Raw genomic sequence first — 26,013 nt, forward strand, 5'->3', positions numbered from 1 at the left:
TGATGCTCCAGTTCAGGCTTGCCAGCCCTCTACTCCAGCCTCCTATTACACTTAACAATTCTTTGCATTAAATCTCCCGTGTTCAAATTACTGTGTGGTTTCTGTCTCTCCCAATTAGATCCAGGAGGATACAGTTTACACTATAATCCGTTATAGAGATGTAACAAATGGAGTTAGTTAGATAAACCTTACTGTTCAATAGGATAAATTAACCTATTTATCAGCACATAGAACTGGGATTCTCGAAGTTTGTGGGTTGAAAGCTCCCCTTCTCCTGGGCATGGTTGGCTGGGCTCTCTTCTTTCTACGGCTGTCTGTCTAACCACCCTGGGGAGCCAAACCGCGTTTAAGCTCTGCCCATAACTTAAGGCAGTGGTTGGCTCTTCCAGGTTCTCTGATAACAGAGCTAACTCTTTATATTTACTCTAATTGATCTTGTGTTGACTTTCAGCAGATATCTAATTTTCTTTACCTCCTCAAATTCTCGACTTGGTCTCACTGGAACCCTCATTTATGGCAATATCACATACACCGTAGAGATGACCCATGAAGAGGAATTTTTTAAAAGGCACCATCCCCTTAAAACTATAATTGCTACCTTTTGCTTCTAATACATTCTTTAACCTGTGATACCTATTAACTGAATTATGTGAGTACATGTAAAGTATACCCAGAAAACAGAATGATAAAATTTTTGATTAATATTTGTGCTAAAATAGAAATTATATATCTCATCATAATTTGGAAATTATTTCTTAAACTCAGCACAGAAAATGTAAACCATTTGGGGGGGCAAAAAGGAATTTAACATTTTTATTAATATATATTTTTTACAGAAATGTTTATTGAGACTGCAGCTATTACTTTCAATTTAAAACTAATTCCAAGATTTCTTTGAGGAGATACACAGTGTTTTATTTTCTTGTTTAAAATTTTGCTGCAGAATGGGTATGCAAATGATTGATGACAATAAATTTGAAATGAATATATTGAGTATGAGGCAGGAGTCTAACACTGTGCTGGATTCGAAGGACTCCAAGATAATTTTTTTGAGAGAGAAACAAAACTTACACTGGAAAAATAAAGGTTATCTTAAAGTTATGCCTTAAAGACAGTTGGAATTTCTCAATGGCTTCTATAATATTTGACAAAGTTTAACTGCTACTTATGTTTGGCTCTTTTCCATCCTCTTACTAGAAATCTTACTAGATACCCTCAGTTCTTTGTGTAGCCCCAGAACAAATAAAGCCATAGGGGCCAAGGATGAAGTCTCTCTCTTGTCGTTAACCTCCAGAGGTCTCTTCCAGGCCTCATTCACAGAATCTAAGCTTTTCGATTAGATTTAAAGTTGTAGGTTTGTACTTTGTGAATTATGGAATTTACAACCTGGAAGAAGCTTTGAGATTTCCCTTTCCAAATGTCTCATTCTACAGATGAGAAAATTGAGGCCTTCGAGAAGGAAGGGGGTATAGTCTGAGTTCCCAGTGAATGGATCTTACCTCATCCCTAAAGTGGTCTCCTGATGTCCACATTAGTGAACTTCCTCCCATAAGAGCTCACGTGGGCAACAGGGCAAATCTTTACTGATAACAAAAAGCATCACTTGTGAAAATGAATGGAAGCGGAATAGCTGTAGCTGAAAAAGAACACTGGCCAGGGGCTGTGTGCACGTTCCATGAGTTACATGACACAGAACATATTAGAGATCCATATTTCTACCTAATTTAAGAACTATCACTCACAAGTGTCATATTTCTCTTGATATAAACAAGAGTATATAATTGATGAGCTGAAATTCTGAGTGCATCTGTGTGTTTAAAGCAAAGGTTTTCTTTTTCTTTTTAAGAGGATATTCTCTCTCTCTCTCTCTCTCTCTCTTTTTTTTTTTTGGTTGGCTTGTTTATATGTAAAGAATCTTTTAAAAAATGCCATTGCTCACATCTATTTTGCAAACCATCTGGCGATTCCATTTGGCCATAGCATCCAACAAAAGAAAAGTAGTGGGGATAGTAGCAGGAACAAAAGTAAAGACAGGTCATTGCATGAAAGACAGTACTAATTTACAGTCAGATATGGGCAGTGCTAAATAGCATGCTGCCTCAACATAATTAAAAATAACATTCAGGGAAACTTTTCATCTTTAATCTTGCTTCTCATTAATTCAATACTGACTTAATTTAGGATGTAATGGTGAAAGACAGGAATCAGCAAAAGAGAGCCTAGTCCATACAGAAGATAATAAGAAGGCCCGGACAGATGCCAATATCAAAACCTCTGGCAGAGACATACAGAAATCATGCACTAATATTCAAATGAGAAATGATGACAAATAGGCTGGAATTTTCTTCTAAATGGTAATAATTTTTTAAAACATTTTATTTATTTTTCTTTAGAGGGGAAGGGGAGGAGAGAGGGAGAGAAATATAAATGTATGGTTGCCTACCGTGAGTCCCCTGCTGGGAACTGGCCTGCAACCCAGGCATGTGCCCTGACTGGGAATTGAACCGCGATCGTCTGGTTCGCAGGCCTGCGCTCAATCCACTGAGCTATGCCAGCCAGGGCTAAATGGTAGTAATTCTTATATAAATGTTTTCTTATAAATGGTAGAGTAATTTTTATATAAATATTCTAATAAATCTGGTTGGTATGTGATATCTGTATTCAGTAGCTTTTTTACCATATTTCTACCAATACTCTATTCAGAATATTTCTACCATATTCTTATACTATCAGTCATTTTCCCATGTGTTTTATCATCTTATTTACAAAGACTTTGGCATTCCCCCTTCCCCTTGTGTCCAGTATCTCATTAGAAGTTACTGGTTCTTATCTCCGTATACGTCTATGGATGTCAATAGCTGGATGATTTCAATGGTCTCCCTGCCATCTCCCTGTCTGCTACTTTTCCCACGTCATCCTACATATCAGGACCAGAACAACATGCAGTAATCACATTTCTATCCCACCATTGCTCTCCTCAAGTATCTCCATTGAAACCACAGCCCTCCCCACGCACCTGGAGAATTCACCCCAAGCTGAAGTCATCCTCAGTTTTCCCAAGCCAGACGCAATTTCCCTGAATACGCTTTCTGCCTTATCCAATAGGTGGTCTATCTTTAAGACATGCAATTAAACCATTTCTCAAATTACATTCCACAAAATACTAAATCATTAAGTGGTTCACATCTCACTTTCAAAGATTTCCAAACATGATTGGGAAACCTGGGTTGAACAAAATTAAAGGATTCTTCTTTGGCCTGGCTTCACTTTAGAGGATGTGGGTGTGCAGGGTTCCTCCAAATTATTTGACCATAGAAACTTTTCATAAAGACAAATGTGTGATGTATGTCTATCCATGTGCATATCCTTATGCACACCTATATTTCACACTTATGCACTTGTGCATATTTCACACTTGTGTATATCCTTATGCACACTGATATTTCTAAATTTTAATCATTATTTAAATAAAAAATTCCAGAAATAGCAAACATAGAGTTGCCACATAACCTAGCAATTCCACTCCTAGGTATATACCCCAGAGAGATGAAAATATGTACATACAAAAACTTGTACATGACTGTTTCTAGCAGTAGTGTTCGCAATACCTGAAAGGTGGAGACAACCCGAGTGTCCTGCAACTTAAAAATGGAGAAGCCAAATGTGGTTTATCCACACGATGGAATATTACTCAGCCTTAAAAAAAGAAGGGGGTTCTGACAGATGCTAGAATATGGATGAACCTTGAAAATATGCTAAGTGAAAGAAGCCAGTCACAAAAAGCCACATATCGTATGACTCCACTCATGAAATCCAGAAAAGAGAAATCTGTAGAGACAGTGAGAACTGTGGTTGATTAGGTCAAGCGGAAGCGGGATATGGGGTATGGTGATACTAATGGACTCAGCTTTTCCTTTCGAGGTGATAACAAGGTTCTAAAATCAACTCTGGTATGACTGCATATATATGTGAATATATTAAAATCATTGACTTCTATATTTTAAAAAGATGAATTGTATGGTATATAAATTATATCTTAATAAACTGTTTCACAAAGGTTTTAAACATGTCTAGAATAGCAGGTCATATTACACCAGTCTGTAATCCCTCACTATGGCTGCTTGTTAATTAGCAAGGGCTTAATAATTATCTGACAGACGAACTGAAAGAAAAGGCTGGTGTAAGCCTTTCTATTCAGTGGTGGTCTCTGGACAATAGCATGGCGTTCCCTGGGAGCCAGAGAGAAATGCAGATTCTAAGGTTGACCCCATACCTGCTGAAGCAGAATCTGCATCTTGACAAGATCTAAGGCGATTTGTCTGCACATTAAAGTTTGAAAAACACTGGACTCTAGTAGACTTTAATTGTTAAGAATGTTAAGTTTCACATAGCTATTTTGCTTCCTTGTGCCTTAGGGCTTTTGATATAAGGGATTATATCAATTCACTTTTAATAAGGACAGCATCTAATGAATTACAATTAACTAAATTTTCTCAGTTGCAGTTTCAATGTTTCCCAGTGCTCAGTCAAGCCTCCAAACTGTGAGGACTTTTTTAAAGATAAAAAATTATATAAAAATAAATAGATAACTTTTCCAGATCTTTCAGCCCCTTGAATTGTACAGACATACCATCATTTATAACCATTGATTTAAATGCAAAAGCTTGCACTTATAATCACTGATTTAAATGCAGAAGTGTACAGTTACCAAATTAACTGTAATTTTAAACCAAATTACTTTCTCATCCTTAAAAAACAGTTTATAATCACCATTGTTTCCCTTATTATTACAAACACTTTTTGATGAATTAGCAAAGGGTCATTTGGGTCATGCTCAGAGACTACCCAAAGACTATCCAATGAGACAGAGGAAAGCCTGTGTTTTAGTACAACTCCCTGGATGGCTCGCGCCGCTGCTGGGAACGCGGTAAGATTTGCAGCACACGCTTCTGCAGTCTTGTCAGGGCAAGAGAACTTTGTAATTGAGAAACACGTATTTCATTACAGAATTTTTGGATATATACATTCCTTTCAGGGGTTATTCTGGCTTCTCCTCCCTCTTACCCCTGATCCCTGGGGCCCACACAGAGAAACCTGAGGCATCTGGTGTGGCTTCTGCTCTTCTCCATCCCCCCTCCCCTGTGACAGGGGTGCACTTGCGGGGCGGAGGCCTCCTGCAGGGAGCGCTGCTGTCGCTGGATCTACCCATTGGAGAGCTCACCAGGGTTTTAGAGACCCCCAGCCGCTTTCTCAGTCTGAGACAGATACACACAACGGTTTATGATCAATGACCCTGCATGACTTGATAAACAATCACAGGAACCTAGGCTTTTACGCAATTCCAGAGGCCTGCCGCCACCATCCCCTTGACAAAAAGAGAACACTGTTCAGATACGATTTTAAAATATGTCTCTCCTACTTAGGGAGAATGGTAAAGTCTAAGAACATGTATGTTGTAATAGTATGAAGAATTCTACATATCCTTAAGGATACACGATTCTAAGGAATATAATATTACTAATGAGACACTTGTCTGGGAGATATAAAGTAAAAATTCAAGTAAACATGCACATTCTATGTACTTGGTTTTACTGGCAATGCACATAAGATATATTCATCAAGTGAACCCACACTAAATAAAACGAGTGATATCCTTTTATGTTGATATCAGTCATATTTAAGGAAGTGCAGACTAGGCCTGTTAGGAAATTAAAACTAGAACGAATAATAAAAACCGAAATTAAACTTGAACTTGTGAAGTGAAGTGTACAACTATTTAAGAAGTGAGTAGCTTGAATTCTATGAGATCCTATAGTGAGGGGTCACTGGGTTTTAGAAGGTCACCAAAAACAGGCAGGTGAAAGCTAGTAGTACAATAACAACCCAATTTTAACCAGCTTATTTTCCAATTAAGAATTACACATACATTGAGAGAACCTCTTAAAAGTACTTACAGAGAAAAATCTATATATTTTTAGAAATAGCAAAGATATTAGAAAGCCAGTTACCCGTCACTATTTTTCTGATAGTTACGGAGAACAACATGGGTCGTATAGGGGCAGGAGTCCACCCTCTACGTTTCAGAAGTCTGAAAGGGTCCCTCCTTGGGGCACAGCATCATACCGAACCTTTGGTGGGTGTGGTCCACAATCTAAAAACATATCTAGAGAAGAAATACAAATTTAAGGTACTGAGACAGAGCACTACAGTGGGGGAATTCTCCTTGGGAAAAAAATGAAACATATAACAATATAATCTTTCAAAAAGATCAGCTGATTTTTAAGATGACTGGATAGGGAAACTCAAAATAAATTACAAATAAAGTGTTTAAAGTTTTATTCTTAAGAATGGTAAACTTCCGTTACGCTTCCGGATGCACAGTAAAATTCAAGAACCACGAGCCAGACTTTCAAAGAGCCCTAGCTGCCCCTTGCTCCCAGACACACCCACGCAGTCATTGGCCCTGATTGGTCGCTTCTGAGTCATTGCTTTTGCAAGTGCCTGGGCCTAATGAGGCAGCGGGTTTCCCTGCGGTTAATTTTTGTCCTGGCTTATTCCCCACAAGAAGCCTCTGTGAGAGACGTCCTGTTTGTCAGCTACAGTCTTCCGGGATCTCTTTTTTTTTTCTTGTTTCTTTCTTTTAGCACCACCTGTAGAAGCCACACTGCCGTAAGTCTGCATGTCCCCTGCATGTCCCTAAGGGAATTTGGAAATTTGGAAAGTGAGCCAGCTCATCTTGGAGAATTTATAGTAAGGGTCTCTTCCAGCTTGCCTCACTTCTTTTTTTTAGAGGGTTATTCATGTATTTTTAGAGGGGAAGGGGAGAGAGAGAGAAATATCAATGTATGGTTGTCTCTCACGTGTCCCCGCTGGGAACTGGCCTACAATCCAGGCATGTGCCCTGATTGAGAAGTGAATCGCGATTGTCTGGTTCGCAGGCCCACACTCAATCCACTGAGCTACACCAGCCAGGGCCAGCTTGGCTCACTTCTAAATACACTTTTGACTATAACAAGTATTAGCAGAAACCTGAGATGTTGAAAGGATTAGTCAGAACCATTGGGGGGAAATGATGGGCCTTATTTAAAAGGTCAATGTAAAAAGAGATAAAGTGAATTTCTATTTTCATAGCAGAATTTCAGATTTAAATTATATGTGTTTTCTCTTTAGTCGAGAAGGCACGGCAAGGGGAAGAAAGAACGTATGGTTATGGACACGAGTGTGGTAATTGCGGCAGGGAGTGGGATGGGGAGAGGTAGAAGAGAATATAGGGAGGGATAAATGGTGATAGAAAAATAAATAAAAATGAGATAACATGAAAATAAAATAAAAGAGGCACAGATACTTAAAAATACCCCCTAAGTTTCTACCAAGAACCACAGTGGGCATGACAGTGGCTGTCAAAATTTCAGATGACTTCCAGCGCCCAATGAGAGAAGAATGATGCGGGCAGGTGATGTGAGGCTGTGCTCCAATAAGGAAGTTTGTGAGAAAGGTAGAGGAATGGAGAGAAGATTGCTCAGGCCCAGGACTGACTGATCAGTGTCTGTTCCTGTTCCTTGCAGCCCTTTGCATTCAGCAGTGGGTTACTTTTTCCCTGGTTAATTCTCACAGCACTTAGCTTGTGCCTGCCTTGTATTTATTCCTGCTATCATATATTAAAGCTGTTTGTGTATGGAATTTTCTCAGAAAACTAAAACTAAAACCCAGCAATTCCACTGCTAGGATTGTATCCTAAGAACCCTGAAACACCAATCCCAAAGAACATATGCACCCCAATGTTCGTAGCAGCACAATTTACAATAGCCAAGACTTGGAAGCAACCTAGGTGCCCGTCAGTAAATGAATGGATCAAAAAACTGTGGTACATATACACAGTGGAATTCTATGCAGCAGAAAGAAAGAAGGAGCTCCTACCTTTTGCAACAGCATGCATGGAACTGGAAAGCATTATGCTGAGTGAAATAAGCCAGGTGTTGAAGGACAAATACCATATGATCTCACCTTTAACAGGAAGCTAAACAACAAAACAAACAAGCAAGCAAAATATAACCAAAGACACTGAAATAGAGAACAGGGGAACAGTGACCAAAGGGGAGAGGGGAGGAAATTTCAGGGGAAATAGGGGAAGGATTTAGAGGAACATATACAAAGGATACATGGACAACAACTGAGAAAGGTGGAAATGGGAGGGAGGGGGGAACACGGGGGTGGAATGGGATGGGAGTAATAGTCAGAAAACTGTACTTGGAAAATAATTAAATAAATATTAAAAAATTTTAAAAAATAAAGCTGTTTGTGTGACCACTTTATCTCCTCTATTCAACTGGAAGGTCCTTGGAGACAGAGAGATAACCTCACATCTATTTTTGTCTTCAAAAACATATTGTAGAGGATGAAAAAAGATGAGAAAAAAAAGGAACACTTCCTGAGCATGTATTACACATTAGGCAAATGCAAGGAGTCAGTATACAGAACGGTACAACAACAAATTTGTGTTCTCTGCCTGACTTTTGAATTCACTGAGATCTAATCCAAAGTAGGCAGATGTAGCCAAAATATTGGCTTTACTTTTATTTAAGTTAGAAGTAGAGAAAGAGATTTGGGGCTGCAGGAATATGGGGGCTTTCTCAGAATACGTGCAGAATTAGGCAAATCCGGTCACAGGTGTGGCTGGGAAACTTCAGTCTCCCCCACACACGGCCCTGCCCTGGTTAAACAAACATCATGCCAGGAAGACCAGAAGGGACACCTGCTGCAGGCCCTTACAGGTCCTAAAGAGGGAAAGGGAAGGTGGGCTGCGCTCCTCATTTCTTTCCCCAAACTTGCCTGTGAGGTAATTCGCTCCACCTTCCCTGGGAGGAAGGGAGGGAGTGAGGGGACAGAGGGATGTCAGAATTGTTACACTAATAACTCTCCCTCTTCCCGTGGTCACGAAATAGGGGAAAGGAAGTTGGGAAATTCCATAGATATTAAATAACTTGTCCTAAGCTTTACGATTAGTAAATGTCAGAGTCAATATTAAAAGCCAAAGTCTGTGCTTTTTGTTCAACATGGCCCACAGTATATGGGGTCTGACACATGTTCGGTGAATAGACGGATGGGTGGATGACAAGAAAGAAATACACTGATGTGTCAAATATGATAAGTCTCAAGAATTTTGAGTGGTTCAAGCTCTAAAAACATAATGAATTCCATATTGTAAATATATGCGGATCAACTTTAAAAGGACAGCTTTTTCTTTAATACATTAAGGTACATGATATGGGAACTTTCTCAAATTGGCCCCTATGTATATATCTCCCCAACAGACTGTCGGGCCCTGGAGGCCAGGACTACTACTACCTCGGCACGCTCCCTGACACCAAGGGAGGCTGGGGAGGCCCTTTATAAATGGTTGGTAAGAGATGCAACAGATGTAGAAAAGTCTTTAATGATTATTTATTCAAATTAATTTTGTGAACTCAAACCTGAATGTGTGTGTGTGTGTAGACAGATAGATAGATAGACAGATAGATGGATGGATAGGCAGGTAGGTAGATGATTTTTCCTCAAGACTCCAATATTTGGTGCTGTATTTTATTAGGTTGCAGGGCACAGTAGTGTGCTGAAAGTGTGGGAAGAATTACTGCAAAAAAGGATTCTGATTAGTTAAGTCTTTCTGAACTGAGAAGAAAAAATCAAACGGCTTAAACTTCAGCAGGAGCAACACAGATAACACAGAAGGAAGGCTTTTCTGCTAGCGAGGGTTGTTAAATAGACTGTGGAAGGGATTACAGGGTCCTCCCTCGGAGGTCTGTAATACCAGATAAACAACCAGCCGGGTCAGACACAGTGCTGTTCGGAGGCAAGAAGCTGGCCTGGGTGAGCTCTCAAAGCATGAAGTATAATTACTTGTACTTTCACTTAAAATATCACACAATAATTTTATGTCCCAATGCTTAATGCTACTGAAACGCAATGAGAGAAGAAACCACATTTTGTACTACTCTGGTATTCTCAAATTACCCAACACAGTGCTGAGAACATAGTACTTACCCAATAAATGTTTACTGACCAGATTGATTACTCAGTTGGGAAGAATAGCACCTGGGAAAAGAAAACTTGGATTCCATTTCTACCCCTATAAATAAATTGTCTGGGACTTGGAGGAACACAGCCAACTTCTCCAGGTCTTAATTTCCCTCCTCTGTGGATCCTGGCCTTGAAGAGTTGAGGGTCTCATGGCCCCTGTTGCTCGATGACTACATTGTTCTGATTAATGCTTTGCATCCAGGTCACGCTGCCTGTCAGTCTCACTGAGGGAAAATAAGTGCACTTGACCTCCAGGGCCACTTTACCCACCAATTAGCACTTTGAGCTTCTTCAAAACATTTAATTTCCTGGTATTCCACCTATAGAAGCCCTTTTAGCTAAAAATTCTATAAATCCATAATACTGGCATACTGAGTTACAGTCTTTCTTCACTCACCTTATAATTTCTAATGGGTTTCAGGAAAATATTTGGCTGAAAATATTATCAAAATTACTGTTAAACATTGGAAAAATCAATTCATTAAGCAACATACCTCTACATTCATTTCTTTCTCCCAAATGGAAGACTTTACCTAAAATGTTCAATCAATGTTCATTATCTTTGTCAGCTCACTTAATAAAAACACAGTAATGTTAGCTTCCACTTCATTTAGAAAAATTCCTTGACTCCGTTGGACTACTATTCCCCAAAAGGCACACTGGTAATGTTGTTGCACTAATAATTTAGACAAGCCACAAGCGGACATTTTGGAAGGTTTAAACTAAGCTAAAACAAAATCTGATTTGTCCTATAGAAGAAAAAAGTGTGATTTTCACTTTCAAATAAAACAGACTTGTCACAAAAAATATTTACACAAAGACCTACTGATAATCAGTAGTTTAACTAGTCAGAGTTTTAATAACAAACACAATATTGTTAGAATCTGTAGACAAGAAAATGAATAAAGGTATATTAACTGCATTCTCATATGCATTTATGTTTGGGTGGATGGATATTTATCTACCTGTTCATTCATTCCTTCGATAAGTATTTATGGAATTCTGCTAGGTGTTAGACACCTGCGAGCTAGGGATAGAAAGTAGTAAGATATAACCCTTTCCCAGGAGATGTCCCCAGTCTAATTGAGAGTGAGTATGTGTAAATAAGTACGGTGTCCTGTGACATGTTCTCTATTAGAGGAATACCCAACATGAAAGGAAGGAGAATGCAGTGTCTCGTGGCCTAGAAGTAAGAAACATTAGACTGAGACTCCCCCACAGGACCACAGATTTTGGAATCAGACACGGGCTATAGAACGGCTATGTGTGAAATAGTGAAAGGAAAAGACACTATTATCAAAATGAGCATACAACAGGGAGAAACGTATTGTTTTGAGAAAAACAAGTCTTCTAAAAATGTGAAGTTAAGTTGTTACTATCTAAACTCAATAGACTGGTTGAGCATGCACAGTAAAGAAAAGAAGAAAATAGGATATATGGAAGCAGTGAGGTAGAAGGAGAAGGCCTAACATATGCATAGCAGAGTACCAGAAGAGGATGTTCAGCAGTCTCCTGGCCTCCACCCATTAGTACCCTGTCCTCTCAGCTGTGAAAATGAGTCTTCAGACATTGCCAAGTGTCTCTGAGGGGCACAATGACCCCAGTTGAGAACCATTGCCATTAATATCTTATGAGGAAGGAAATTACTGGCCTATTTCACTCATGGCTATAGGTATAAAAATCCTAAACAAAATAACAGCAAATCGAATTTAATAGCAAATAAAATGATAAAATCCCATTAGATGGTTTTCTTAAAATGCAAAGATGGTTGTATATTCAAAAAGTTATATATATTAACCCACATTAATAAATTAAAGGATAATATTACATACTTTATATATAATATATAAATATATTTACATTTATAAATATATAAATATTTATATAAAATATAATATATAAAGTACATAAGGTTATATATAGAGTGCATTTATATATAACATATAAATATATGTGAGCATATATATAGCATATATATAAACACACTCTATATAGTATTCATATAATATATGTGTCCAGTGTCAGGCAGTTCTTTCCCCTCTTTATTTTCCTTTCTAATTCATACCCTGTAATAATCTCTCTGCGATGTGAATTAACCCATGATTTAGGCTCAGTACTATGCCTGAGAGAAGGAGACACTCATGTAAACTTAGCTAATCAAGAAGGCTTCTCTATAAGTTCATAGCTCTTTAGAAAAAAGGTTAAAGAATAAGATTAGCTAACAAGGCCATTTACAAATATTTCAATTCCATTGAAGGGTAGACTCTTGATTTATTTTAATGGTACAACAACTATCTACTAAAATGTTGATCTGTATTTTAAAAAGCAATTTGCAAGTTAAATTCAATTTATATTAATGCAAAGAAAAAGTCTGTTCAAATGACTGTTTAATTCTATGTCTGTAGCTTTCAACACAATGGTCTTTGAAACCAACTGACCTTTACTATGAGCAATCCAGTAAATAAATATGCAGGACTCATTAGTGCACTCACATGAATTGAAATGTTCATTTGCAGTGGCTTTTGAATGCACTCAATTTCAAAATGACCTCTGTTATATTTTATTTAATTACCTATATAAACAAATCTGGGATCATTATGTGTTCAACAATCAAGCATGCTGAATTTCTAGCATCACCATGTCCACTGAACAGTCATTGAGAGATATGAAATGGAAAGACACTAAGTATGATACTGACCGAGGTTGTTCTTTGCTGGCCAGTTGCTCCAATATGTACCAACATCCCCAGTTCTGTATCTCAGTAAATAAGAGGTCAATGTTAACTCACTGTCAAATTCTTGATTCTTGCAAATACGGACCTTATCCTTATTTATTTTGTACAAGTAAACGTCAGCTAAATAAAATCATGGAAATCACTTCTCTAAATAGTTTGACATTTATATGAAGAGTAACTAACTTCAATAAAATATGATATAATTGCACATAAATTAATTAGTGGATATCAAGTTTGTCACGTCTTATCAACCTAATAGCTACTACAAGAATAATAACAATTGCCATATCTAATTTTGGCTAATTTCTGTCTGGGCTCTTCAAATATATCTATAACAATGGCAATGATGATAATAGTGGTTCTCAGCCAAAAAGAAATGAAGAGATCACCGCCCATCAGGGAAGGGATGTGTCACGACAAACGATATTCTCATTGTATGGATGTGCTTCAGTGGTCATTGTCCCATCTTTCATTTGGACACCTTGGGGTCCTTGACTCCTCTCATTCTCCGATACTGAATCAGTGCTGGGAACACACCATTGCCAAACAATCTCATCAATAATAAAGATTGCTTACGTCCAAGGAAAAGAGCCTGGGTGAATTCAGGGCTTGCCTTTGTAAATTTACACCCTTCCTGGCAGAGGACCTGGCTTGGGATGAATCCTGTCTCCTAAAGGCCCAGAGGCAGCAGCGCTTGAACATCTGGCTGCCTACCTGGAACCCTCCCGGTGGCTGCCTGCCAGGGCCTTGCCAGCGCCTTGCCAGCGCCTTGCCAGAAGGACTGAACCCCCCTCCTTCCTGAGAATCTGTTACTTTCTCCAGCCCACTCACATCAACAGCTTGTCTTGTCTTGACAGTCCCAGTCAAACCCACAGCCCCAGCCCCAGCTGCCTCCAGCTGAATGTCTTTTGCATGTATTGTTTTCTCCGACCAGCTTTCTCACATTGTTTTATCAGGAATAGACATTGCCCCATGAAAAGATGAGTACAGTTTTGTAAGGTCAAAAGGAAACCATATTAGAATAAATGGTTAGAGCAAATGAATTTCTAAGTGATCAAATAAAATGCTCAAGCATTTTGATAATATGAATAGATAAGAAAAAAGAAAGGTCCAGGGGATCCTTTTAGTGTCTATGTCTCCTCTTTTTGAGAACAAGAGAAGGAAGCAGTCTCTGACCCACATTACATTCCCAATGTGAGCAACAATTGAGTTCATATGCGAGACTGCAATTCACGGTCACCGTCTGAATGCCTATCCCATGCCACCATGATGTGAAGCACTTTGGATGCATCATCTTATTGAATTCCCACAGCAACTTCTGGGGGGTTAGTAATTAACATCATCCTAAATTTTGCAGATGAGAGAAGAGTCTTAGCAAGATTAAATAGCATGCGCAAGGTTACATAAATTGTAGGTGACGGAGCTGAGACTCAAACCCAGGCTTCCTTGCATCCACTGGATTTGTCCCCATGCTGTATGGCCTTCACTTAGCATTCTGTCAAGTCCCAGTTCATGTCTCAGTCTTCCCTGCTAACCAGTGAACTCCTTCAGGGCAGAATTTATTTTATTTCTCATTATTTTTTATATCAGAGCATGAAATAATGTCTGATACAGAGCAGAAACTCGATGGCTGTGAAATGAGCAAAACAATAAATTAATAAATAAAGGAAGACATTTTAAAGATAAAAAATTGAAGTTTGTAAAAGAAGCTAATTCTACACGAAGAATATAATTTCTGTGGTTAGTTTTGTTCCCCTCCATTTCCATTACAGCAACATGTGAGTATTTTATGATAAGCACCAATTTTACTGCAGAATTAAATAAAGTACTTTCAAAAATATGCATTTTTCAGGGATTTAAATGAATGACTAAAATTCCATAATTAGAACATGACACAATCAAACCAGCGTATAATCATCTGTTTCCTATAATAAGCTACTTGAAGTGTTCTTAGGGTTACAATGTTATCATCTAGACATGAGAGGAAGATCTGTGCTCTTGACGACATGCAACGCAGGGGCGGCAGCTGGCTCTGGGTGAATGGCCACCCCTTTTCTGCACTACACAGACGTGCTCCCTCTCCTTATCAGTTAGCAAACAGTCCGGGCCGCTGCCTTCAGATCCTCTGCCATCCTGCTCCAGCTTCCCGCCCACGTGACACCTGCAGCAGCAACTGCCAATCGCCTTGCAGCATTGGTCCCGGCAGCCACCGTTGTCAACAGCACATTCATTTATATCTGCAATTATATATTTGAACAGGATTAGCCTCCTAAAATGAGACAGAAAAGGATTTTAGTGGCTTTCTTAAAAAATGTGCCTGTACAGACTGACATCATTTTTTGATCTCAGATTAAATTAAATAAAACTGTAATATCTTACTTTAATTAGAACTAATGCACACTAATTAAATAATATGTTACTTTGTCTGAAGACTGGCTATGCAACTGTTGAGGGAGCTTTTGTCGGTTTTAGGTAACTTTTCACTGAAGTGTGTCATATACACAAAACAGTATACAAATCTTAAGTAGATAGCTCAATGAGTTTTCAGATTTAGACTATGCCAACGCAACACCACAAAACACAACAAAACCACCTTACTAGCACCCAAGGCACACCCTGACTGATGGTGACAACTACCCGCTCGTTAATCACTACAGGTTAGTTTCTTCCAACTATACATAAGTAGCACCTTATTTTGCATTTTTTTGTGTGTTTGGCTTCTTTCACGAGGCATTCTGCTGATGAGACACGTACATATTGATGCATATACTTGGAGTTTTTCATTCTTATCCCTGGATACAGGGTGTGGCAAAAGCAGGTTTACAGTTGTGGGTACATGAAACACAGAATTTATTCTTATCGGATTGTTTATTTATTATTCTATTATTTTCCACATGAATGAGTATAAACCTACTTTTACCCCACCCTGTATTATTCAATTCTATGATTATACCACTATTTTAATTGACCTACTTCACAATTGGTAGGAATTTGGGTATTCTTATCTTTGGTTATTATAAAAAGTATTGATATAAACATTCTCATAAATGCCTTTAATAAACTGTGTACTTCTGCTGAGTAATATCTAGGTCTGATGTTTCTGGGACAAAGTATTATTATACTTTCTGCTTTATTAGTCATAGCCAAATAGTCTCCTAAAGAGGTTATTCTAATGTGCACTCCCATCAGAGGTGGATTAGAGATCAGATGCTACTCATCTCTGCTAACATTTGGCATACTTTGTTTTAGTTTGTTTCAGTTTTGGTGATTTCAATGTTCACTTTCTTAATGATAAATTAGAGTAAGCACATTTTCACGGTATTGGTCACTTGGATAACATCTTATTGAAGTGTTTGTTCAAGTACTTTGTACATTTGTCCAATCTTCAAAATACTGGTTTTTTTACTGGTGGGTCATAGAATGGTCTATAGAAGCAGTGGCAATGATCATGTTTGTCTTGTTTCTGAACTCAGAGGGATAGTTTTAACATTTCATTGTAGGTATGATGGGTACCATAGTTTTTTTTTATAGACTAGCTTCATCAGATTAAGAAAGTTCCTTTGTACTCCAAGTTTCTTAAGTATTTGTATCATAAACATATGCTACATTGTATTTACTGATTTTTTGAATTTATAAAGATAATTATATTGTTTTTCTTGGTAATTCTGTCAACAACATTGCTTTTTTTTATCCCTATAAAACACCTGGTCATGACACACTGTGATTTTTATATATTCCTGGACTTTGTTAACTAATATTTTGTTTAGGATTTTTATAACTATATTCAAAAGAGATATTTGCCTGCACTTTTTTTTTTGTACTATTCTTGTTAAATTTTAGCCTCCAGGTCATAATGGATGCGTACAACAAATGGGGAAGTTCTTGCTCTTCTTATATTTTCTAAAAGATTCTGCAAGGTTGTTGTCATTTCTACTTAAATGTTTGGAAGAGCTCATTTATGAATCCATCTGGGTCTGAGACTGTGTGTGCGTGTGCATGTGTATGTAAGCTTTTAATTGCTGATTCAATTTCTTGAATAAATATGCAGATTTTCATTTAAACATGGGGATAAATTATGTGTTTCAAAGAATTTGTCCATTTTGTATAAATGTTCAAATGTATTGCTAAGTTGTTCACAATATTCTCATGGTATTTTTAATATGTCCAATTTGTAGTGTGCTCCCCTTTCTTATTTCTTAAATAATGTGTTTTTTTAATCAGCTTTGCTATCTATGTCTGTCTGTCTGTCTATCTATCTATCTATCTATCTACCACCTTCATCTTTTCCAGGAAGAAACTTTTGGCTCTACTGATTTTTCACTATTCTTCACTTTTTTCATTTAATTAATTTAGCTCTGTGATTTTTATCCTTGCCTTCCTGCTATTTTCTTTGAATTTATTTCACTGTTCTTCTAAGACCTTGACATAGAAATTTATTTATTTATTAAGATTTTATTTATTTATTTATCTTTAGAGGGGAAGGAGAGAGGGAGAGAAACCTCAATGTATGATTGCCTTTCGTGCATCCCCTGCTGGGAGTTGGCCTGCAGGGAACCGGCCTGCAACCCAAGCATGTGCCCTGACTGGGAATCCAACCGCGATCCTCTGGTTCACAGGCCCGTGCTCAATCCATTGAGCTACACCAGCCAGGGCCTTGACATAGAAATTTAGATCATTGATTTTTAGCTCTTCTTCTTTTAAAAGATTTCTGGTTATCTCTAAATGTGTAACAAAACAACCCCAAACTAAATGCGTAAAAAGACAATTTATTATTGTGTTTCCGATTTCTGAGAGTTGAAGGGCTCAGTTGGTTGTTTTCAGCCGGTGTTCCACAGGCGGCAGCAGTCCAGGGGCAGCTGGCCTTAGACTCACATGCAGGCTTTGCGCCTTATGCTGGGGTTGGGACTGAGATGGTTGGAACATCTCGGGGGTCTATTTGGGCATCTCCTTCTCACTCCACTTGCCTAACTTTGACTTTTTCATTGTCAGGTGGTCTTAGAGTAGAAATATTTTACATGGTGGCTCTCATTCCCCAGAGAGACCATTCTAACAGGTCCAAACAGGAGTTATAAGACTTCTTATGACCACCCTTTGGAAGTGACACAGAAATACATCTTACGTATCAACTGGGTAAAGCAGTCATAGTCAGCCGAGATTCCCAGAGGTGGAGAAATTCCTTCCCTCGGCTGCAGGAAAAAACTGCAGTGTCCAAAGAAGAAAGAAATTGATGATGTATGTGTTCATGGAAGAGCATATCATACTATTATGTTCATTTAAGGCTACACATTTGCCTAAAAATAAAGTATTAGCTGCATCCCACAGGTTTTACTTTAATTTAATTATCATTCAATTAAAATATTTATTAATATACATTAAAAATTTTTCTTTGGGTTATTTTGAGATATAGTTTGGAGGTTTTACAAGCATTTGAGGCACTGTCAATCATCTTATTATGAAATGCTAGATTAATTCCTCTGTGGACAGAAGATAAACTCTGTATGAGTTCAATTCTTTAAAAATTATTTGAGGCTTGCTTTATTTTCCAGCACATATTCAATTTTGCTTTTAAAAATCTGTTTACAGAAAATAAGATATATTCTGTAATTGTCAAGTGTTATGTTTTCTGTATATATAAAGTATATATGCACATATATTATGTGTATGTAGTCTATACATATGTATATATATTGTGTTGGCCAAAAAGTTCATTTAGTGTTTTCTTGTAAAATAAAACACATTTTCTATTTTCATCAATAATTTTATTGCTTTGTATATTTTCATTATGTCATCTATCTCCACATGGTTTAGCATTGATTGTTCTCGATTTCTTGATTGGATCACTATCAACTTCAATGTTGAATCGAGAAATTGCCAGTGAGAAATCTCCAGCACGAAACTTCGCAAACCACTTCTGACACATTTGATCAGTCATAAAATCTTCTCCACACACTGTACGATTTTTTTCTTGCATTTCAGTTGCATTTTTACCTCTCTTGAACTAATAAAGGCTAATATGCCAAAAATGTCATGTATTTTCTTCCACCTTCAATATTAAAATGTCTACACAAAAATTCACCAATTTTGATAAGTTTTTTTAATTGAACACTGATATGACAGCTGTCACAGTACAATCTAACAAAATTGTTTTGAATGAAGTTGAAGACAACTAACAGCTACTAGAGCTATTTTTATGAAATAAGCCAAACATTTTGGCCAACACAATATATTTGAAACATGTATAAAAATGTATATTTAGTTAGTTCAAGTTTGTCAATCATGTTTTTTATATCTTCATTCCTTTATAATTTTTATATGCTTGTAATATCAGTTAGAGAGAGGCATAATTAAATCTCTCTGTATAATTTTACCTTTGTTCTTTTATGATTACCATTTTTGTTTCAGATATTTCGAAGCTGTATTATGAACAGCATACCAGTTTAGAATCTTTATGTTTTCCTAGAAGATTAACTATTTGTTATTATAAAATGTGTCCTTTAGATCTAATGTCTTTCATTAAAGATGAAGCTTAATGACTTTAGTATAGCTATATATACATATATACATAGCATTTTATTTTCTAAACATTGCTTTTAAACTTTTTTGTATTCATGTATTTCAGAAGCTATATACATATATTTATATCTATGTGTATTATCATAAATATCCTAACATTTTAAATAATATTATATCATTGATTTTCAATGTGATTACTGACATTTAAATTAAATTTACCATTTTACTATTTTTCTAAATTTTCACATATTTTCTTACTTTTACTCTCCACTCATATCCTTTTACATTTATTATTTTTAGTATTCTATTTGCACTCTTTATTAGACTGTCAATTATACATTCCTTTATTATTCTTTTAGTGGTTCCTCTAGAAATTACAACATCTATTATTAAAGTCTAATATAAATTAGTACTTTAATCACTTCCTTGACAGTGCTGGAAACTACATTTTAACTCCCTTTTGCTTTTCCTACTTTTAATATTACTGTTATTATGTACTTTAATTTCTGATATTTAGACACCAGAAGACTTACTGTTATTATTTAATAGAGTCTGTACTAAGGTTTATCCATACATTTACCTTTTGCAGTATTCAATACTGCTCCCTACATTTCTGTGCTTCTTTCTAAAATTCAGTTCCCTTACCCAAAAACTCTCGCTGGTATTGCTTTTCATATATATTTGCTGGCACCTATTCTTTTCAGGTTTTGCCATAAAATGATATTCTTTTACCTTAATTTTAAATGAACTTTTAAAATTAGAACAGGTTTAGAATTATCCATTGCATAACAATTACAAAGATAGTACAGAGTTCTTGAACCAGCCATACGTTCCACAGTCTACTATTATAAATATCTTACATTAATGTGACACATTTATCATAAATAATGAGCCAATATTGATACATTATTGTTAACTAAAGTGTTAATTCAGTTAACACTGAAAGTGTTAAGTGTTTATTCAGACTTGCTTAGTTTTCCCCATTCCAAACTTTATCTCCAATTTGTAATTACTAATATTTAGAGCACTTTTTTTTCTTGATCAAATCTTTGCTCTCGTTTCTGCCTCTTACTGGATTCTGTCTGGTAACTTGACCCTCAAAAGTTAGTTTCCGCAGATTCCAACTTTTGTCTCTCCAGCTCTCAAAACCATTCCTCCTCACCAGCAGCCCCTTCTCAGCTGTTCAGCCTGTCTCGGTACATTACTTATGAATCAATCCCTCAGGGGGCAAACTCACCTCATTGACTTTTCTGGCTGCCATGATATTATTTGATACCTTCAGAGAAGTGATTTTTATACCACATTCAACTTACCTAGTTGTTCTCAGTAAGATAATTGGTCTTTTGCTATTTAGACAATCATAGCCAGTAAAAGAAATCTTACTCACACTTTTTCTTGATCCTCCTTATTTTTCCTTACGTTAGCCCAAAGAAAACCCTATTAACTGAGGCAGTATGGACTTGTTTCTTTCTCTTAACAATGTGACTCAGTCCACAAGCCAGAAATTCATGACTAATAAACATGAAATGATTGACAATCAATCAATACGAGACTCTATAAATATGTCTAGAGTGTTGTGCTGTGCTGTAGGCTATAATAGAGGGGAAAATCAGTGAATGTTGACTGCCTAAGGAATTCTGGAGTAGTTTACACACAATTCTGGATATTATTCTCTAAGCTTAGTTTGCTGGGGGAAAAAAGCAGATACGTTGACATAGGTCAGATATCAAGAGTCTTGCAATTCCACCCTTAGAAATTAATCCAAAAATACATCCCAAAGGAATTTGACAGTGCTAGACACCTTATCATACATAATATCATGTAGAGCTCACAATGAATTGATAGGATCATACAAAATGATACTTATTCAAAAAAGTACAGTCATTAAAAAGAAAAATGAAGGTTATATATATATATATATATATATAGAGAGAGAGAGAGAGAGGGAGACATATACATATATAACTGTATTTTAAGCAAAATATTTATAACAACTTGAATGTTACCCAATATGGAAACAACTAAGTAAATTAAATATATCACTTCAGTTCAGTCATTACAAGTTATAATTGTGATGACTATAAAATTACATGATAAAAGAGATCATAATTTTTTGTATTTTTAGTTATAACTATAAAAGCAATATATTCTTATGGAGAAATCTTGATAAGATTAAAAATTCAATGATTTGAACATATAATGATGTTAGAGTTATGTCTTTTATAAAGGTTTAGATTTTGTTGTAATATTGCCTGTACCATTATTATTTAAAGTAGGTCTAAGGTTTTTTGACAGGTAATAAAAAAAAGAGCCATTGCTTATATAAAGCAATGGCTTATATAATTTTCAGTGACCATTCAATGTGAAATATTTGTTTTCCAAGTGGGACAGGTTCTTGCTGGCATTAAATTCTTGCAGAAAGTTGTTACATAGGTTTTGAATATAAGGATGACTGGATAAAAAATGACAAAGTGTTCAATAGAGGTTTACGAAAAACATCATAATTTTATTCACCAGTTTTGACTAATATTTACTTGCACTAAACATTAAGACCTAATGTAACAAATTGCCTTTGCCTGGTTTTACCTGAAATAAAAATACAATTTTCCAAATAAAAGTAATGTTTGACTTATGTAGCGACGAAGAAACATTTGGGAAATAATTTATTGCTCTGGACCAAACACATGATTTCTACATGCTTTCCAGTTCACCATCGTCTTCCACAAACTACTCTTTCTCACTGAGCATGCTCACCCTTTCTTTGCATGGGACTGACCCCGACGTTACTCTTCCTGGTCTGGAGCCCTTGGCTTTCTGTCCTCGGAGGGTTCACAGAGCTCCCTCAGGGCACTTGTGGGCAGGGATGGAGAGAAGAATGAGGAGGGGACCACCTAGCATATGACCTCTCAGTCAGTCAGTGAAAAAATTGCTTTAAGCTGTTTTACATATTGAATAGCTCTCAAGTTAAAACTGGTTTGAGTAAATGGGTTGTTTTTGCTACCAAAAATATTTGAAAATCTCTCCCTTGGACTGTTACATCTGTATTTGGGGGCAGGGATCACAGGCAAGGCCTTTTACTCTTAAGAATGTAAATAAGTATATATGCAAGAAATAATATGAGAGAAAACTGTCAATAAGGATACCCAGTTTTTATTCTGAAATATTAAAATAATACATATCATGGGTAAGAATTCCTTTCCATGTATGCTTATTATCTAAAATAATAATTATGCATATTATTAAAAAGTGTCAAACTAAATTTAACGTTCAGAATCTTCATAATCAAGTGATGCAATGGAATTTAGACACTGGCAGGAGTTAAGAAATAAAAGATAATTAGATGTTTTGTTGGTCAAAATGATTATTGTGTAAAAATGGCATAAAAGGGACTTAAAATCCCTTTCTTCTGCTCAGGAAGAATTTTAGTAATGCACATAATAGCAAAACTATTCTACAAATATGTTCTATAATATTTTTGAAACCAAAATAAAACTGATAGTAAAAAGCACAAAAGAAAAAGCTGATAGATTTTCCCACATAAACTTTAAAATCTCCCATTTGCATTGACCAAAAAATAAAAGACAAGATATGACGGAAACAACATTGATACGCATGAGGCAAAATTTAGAAATCTTTAGTATAAAGAGTCAACGTAAATCAAAAGGAAAAGATGAACTCCCCAAACAGAAATTTGGTCTAATGAAATGAAATAAAATTGAAGCGAATCAGAAATACAATGTCCAATAAATGTCAAATGTTGTTGAACCTAACCAACAAAGAAATTAAAACTAAAATAAAATTAACTCTTCTTCATCAAATTTACAAAAAATATTCTTAATTAATGCTAATGTATATAGAGGTTGATGAGAAGTGGAGTAGGTATGTGCCATACTTTGCTAGTAAGAGCACAACCTGAGAGGTTCAGGTGGCTACGAAAATCCGAATCTGTATGTACTTTTTTCACGCAGCAATCCTACTTTCAAGAATATATACTAAGGAGATAATCACAATTGTTCCTAATGATTTATGAATTTTTAACATAAGAGAAGGAAAAATAGAAACTAGATATCAAACAGTAGAATGTCAAGTAATTACAATATATACAAACAAAGAACTAGTATCCAGTAACAGTCACATTTAAGGGCACGATTTCTTTACTTCTGCCAATGTTATGACATAGTAAGAGCGGACATACTTACATATACTATGTAACAGTAACCCCATACGCATCTTCTCATCTGTCAAGGTAGCTTCTTAGAAAAAAAAAATCAAGGATATATTAGAAAATGCTAAAAGTGTCTATCTTTGAATGAAGTGATTATGCATGGTTTTGATTTTTTGCTCTGCATTTGTCTATGTCCTAATTTCTTTGTAATGAGCATACTTTGAGAAAAATGGCCCAAAAAATTAAAGTTAAGGCTAAAAAGTTCCTACTAGTTCCCTTTCATTTTTAGATAGTCTTTGCTGCAGTGTGCAATTACATCATTTTTAGTGTATTAACTTGAATTTTGGAATATGTAGTGTGATGTTTTTTTAATGAATGGCAGCTTCATACTTGAGGAAAGAACACGTGTGAATACTTCTGAGCTCTGGAGGAATCTTCACATTCAAATGATAAGGATGGCATTCTACAATGGAATGCCCTGTGTGGAAGGTATATAGGAGATCAAATGTCCTTGCAGAAATTTGACTCATGCTTATGTACTGAAGAGTTGATGGAAGGAGAGGTTGCAACACTGTATATTCCAAGAACCTCCTGGCAGGTCTAAAGCAGAAACCCTCTAAGGACCACTAAATGTAACAGGCGGGGGCTTTCCTGGGTGGGTATCAGTCCCAAATAGAATGGTTCTTACCTGGCGTAAGTCTTGTCTGCCAGAATGCAAACGAGCACAAGTAACTCCTCTTTTGAAGTGTTTGTGGCTGATTTAATAGTTTTTAATGTTGTCATCTGTACATGTGGAAAAAGAAAGTATAGCAAGTTCTTGAATAATGCCCTTTTGTTCAATGCTGTTTTGTTTAATGGTGATGAGATGCCATCTTTTACCTATCAATTAGCCTATTGTAAAACTGGCATTGTTATATGTCACTTTGCTTAAAGTTGCAGAACCTATCAAGGAGGTCAAGTGAGGACTTACCTGTAACTACTTTATAAGAATTTAGCCAGAATTAAATTACATAATACATTTAAAATGCTTAGTACAATTTCTAGCAAAAAGTAAGCTCTGAAATAGTAGGTATTGTTATTACCATTAGGTAAACATTACCTAGCACACCACATGCTTTCGAATTTAAAACTGGTTCCTAGAAGACATTCAACTGCTTTCTTGTTTTATGTGTATTGAACATGAGTTCAGTTTTTATATGGATGGAATTATAAATTTATATTAACATATATCATACTCCTTGTTCTACGACACAGAAAGTTCAGAAACAATTTTGCCTTTCCAATGACAACACTATTCTCAAACAACTGTGCTGTATTTACGTACAATCTGTAGTTTTTTAAAAAAATTGGCTGAATAAGCCAGCCAAAAGACAGGCTTCATTAATAGTGCTTGTCAGTTGCATATTGATGCTGCTACATGGAAATGTGAACGTGGATTTCCACTGCTGTTGCTTTCTCCTTTTCTTTAAAAAGTAAAGAAAGCATGATAGATATTTGGTGGCCTTATGCACTAAAAAAATAAAATAAAAATAAAAACATAAAAGTTCTTGTCATCAATTGAAAATCAGCATTCGTAAATAAAAATTTTGAAAGTCATTGGCTTTAAAGATAGTTCTGAAAGCCGAGTCAATACTGAGAATTTTAAATTTCAGTTTTATAAGAGATTCGCTACATGATAGATTTCAGGCTGTTTCATGTGTCCAATGTCATTCAAGGTTGCAAATAAATTTGGCCTTTCAAAGGCAAGATGAATGACAAAAATTCTCTGACATGTAGCAAGTCTTCCAGGTTAGGCATGACAAAAGTTCAATGACATCATTCAGGCTATCAATCTATCTGTAATGACACACTGCTGTCTCCTCAAGGATTAAATATGATATTTGCAAGAGTAGTGTTGCATTTCTGGTTGTCGGACAAATACAGCAGAACTGTAAACACATTAAAGGCCTATTCAATTAACTAACAAACTATAAATTTCTATCTTTAAACAAAATTTGTAAATTTGAGCTCCTTATATGTGTGTGCTTTCCTAAAGCACGCTTCTACCCTAAAATCATGTGATACATTTAGTCTGTGTTTACCAGTTTTAGTAATAGCTTATACTGCTTTTAGGAACATAGTAAATACTAAACAGAGGTGGCTACAAAGCACAACGAAGAGGCAAAATTAGAAGTGTTTTAATTTTACCTGCATCTTTCTCTAAACCAAATGTATCTGACCTAATTTTGTATGTGCATTTCTATTTTAAAAGGACTGTGTTTGCTTTGTGAAAATTACCCCAAAGTATGCACATACCCCTTATGTGTTATAGTCATTTTCAAATCAATAGGCTTCATGAAGTGATGACCTAAGCTTGTTACTGCAATTAGCTTTTGTAACAAATCTGTCAGTTTCTCTTCAGGCACCAGGTTTACTATGATTCTCTATAGGTTGACATATACCATGGCATTCATCAACATCTCTGGAGAATTCTATATACTCAAAATATAATTAGAAAATGCATCTAAACAACGTTCTGTGTCTTTAT

General features: G+C 36.2%; 1 protein-coding gene across 1 annotated transcript in view; it reads right to left on the reverse strand.

Annotated features, from left to right (window-relative positions):
- The window catches only part of LOC118987499 (EGF-like and EMI domain-containing protein 1), a 127,868-nt gene extending 103,599 nt beyond the window's left edge, over positions 1-24,269 (reverse strand). The window contains 2 exon segments of the mRNA XM_037046702.1: positions 14,923-15,077; positions 24,175-24,269. Coding sequence (XP_036902597.1) covers positions 14,923-15,077; positions 24,175-24,269 — 250 coding nt within the window.
- Between the last annotated feature and the right edge of the window lie 1,744 nt (positions 24,270-26,013).

Source organism: Sturnira hondurensis, unplaced genomic scaffold (assembly GCF_014824575.4).
Source record: "Sturnira hondurensis isolate 20B ecotype Veracruz unplaced genomic scaffold, ASM1482457v3 Scaffold0005279, whole genome shotgun sequence".
In the NCBI taxonomy this organism is placed as follows: domain Eukaryota; kingdom Metazoa; phylum Chordata; class Mammalia; order Chiroptera; family Phyllostomidae; genus Sturnira; species Sturnira hondurensis.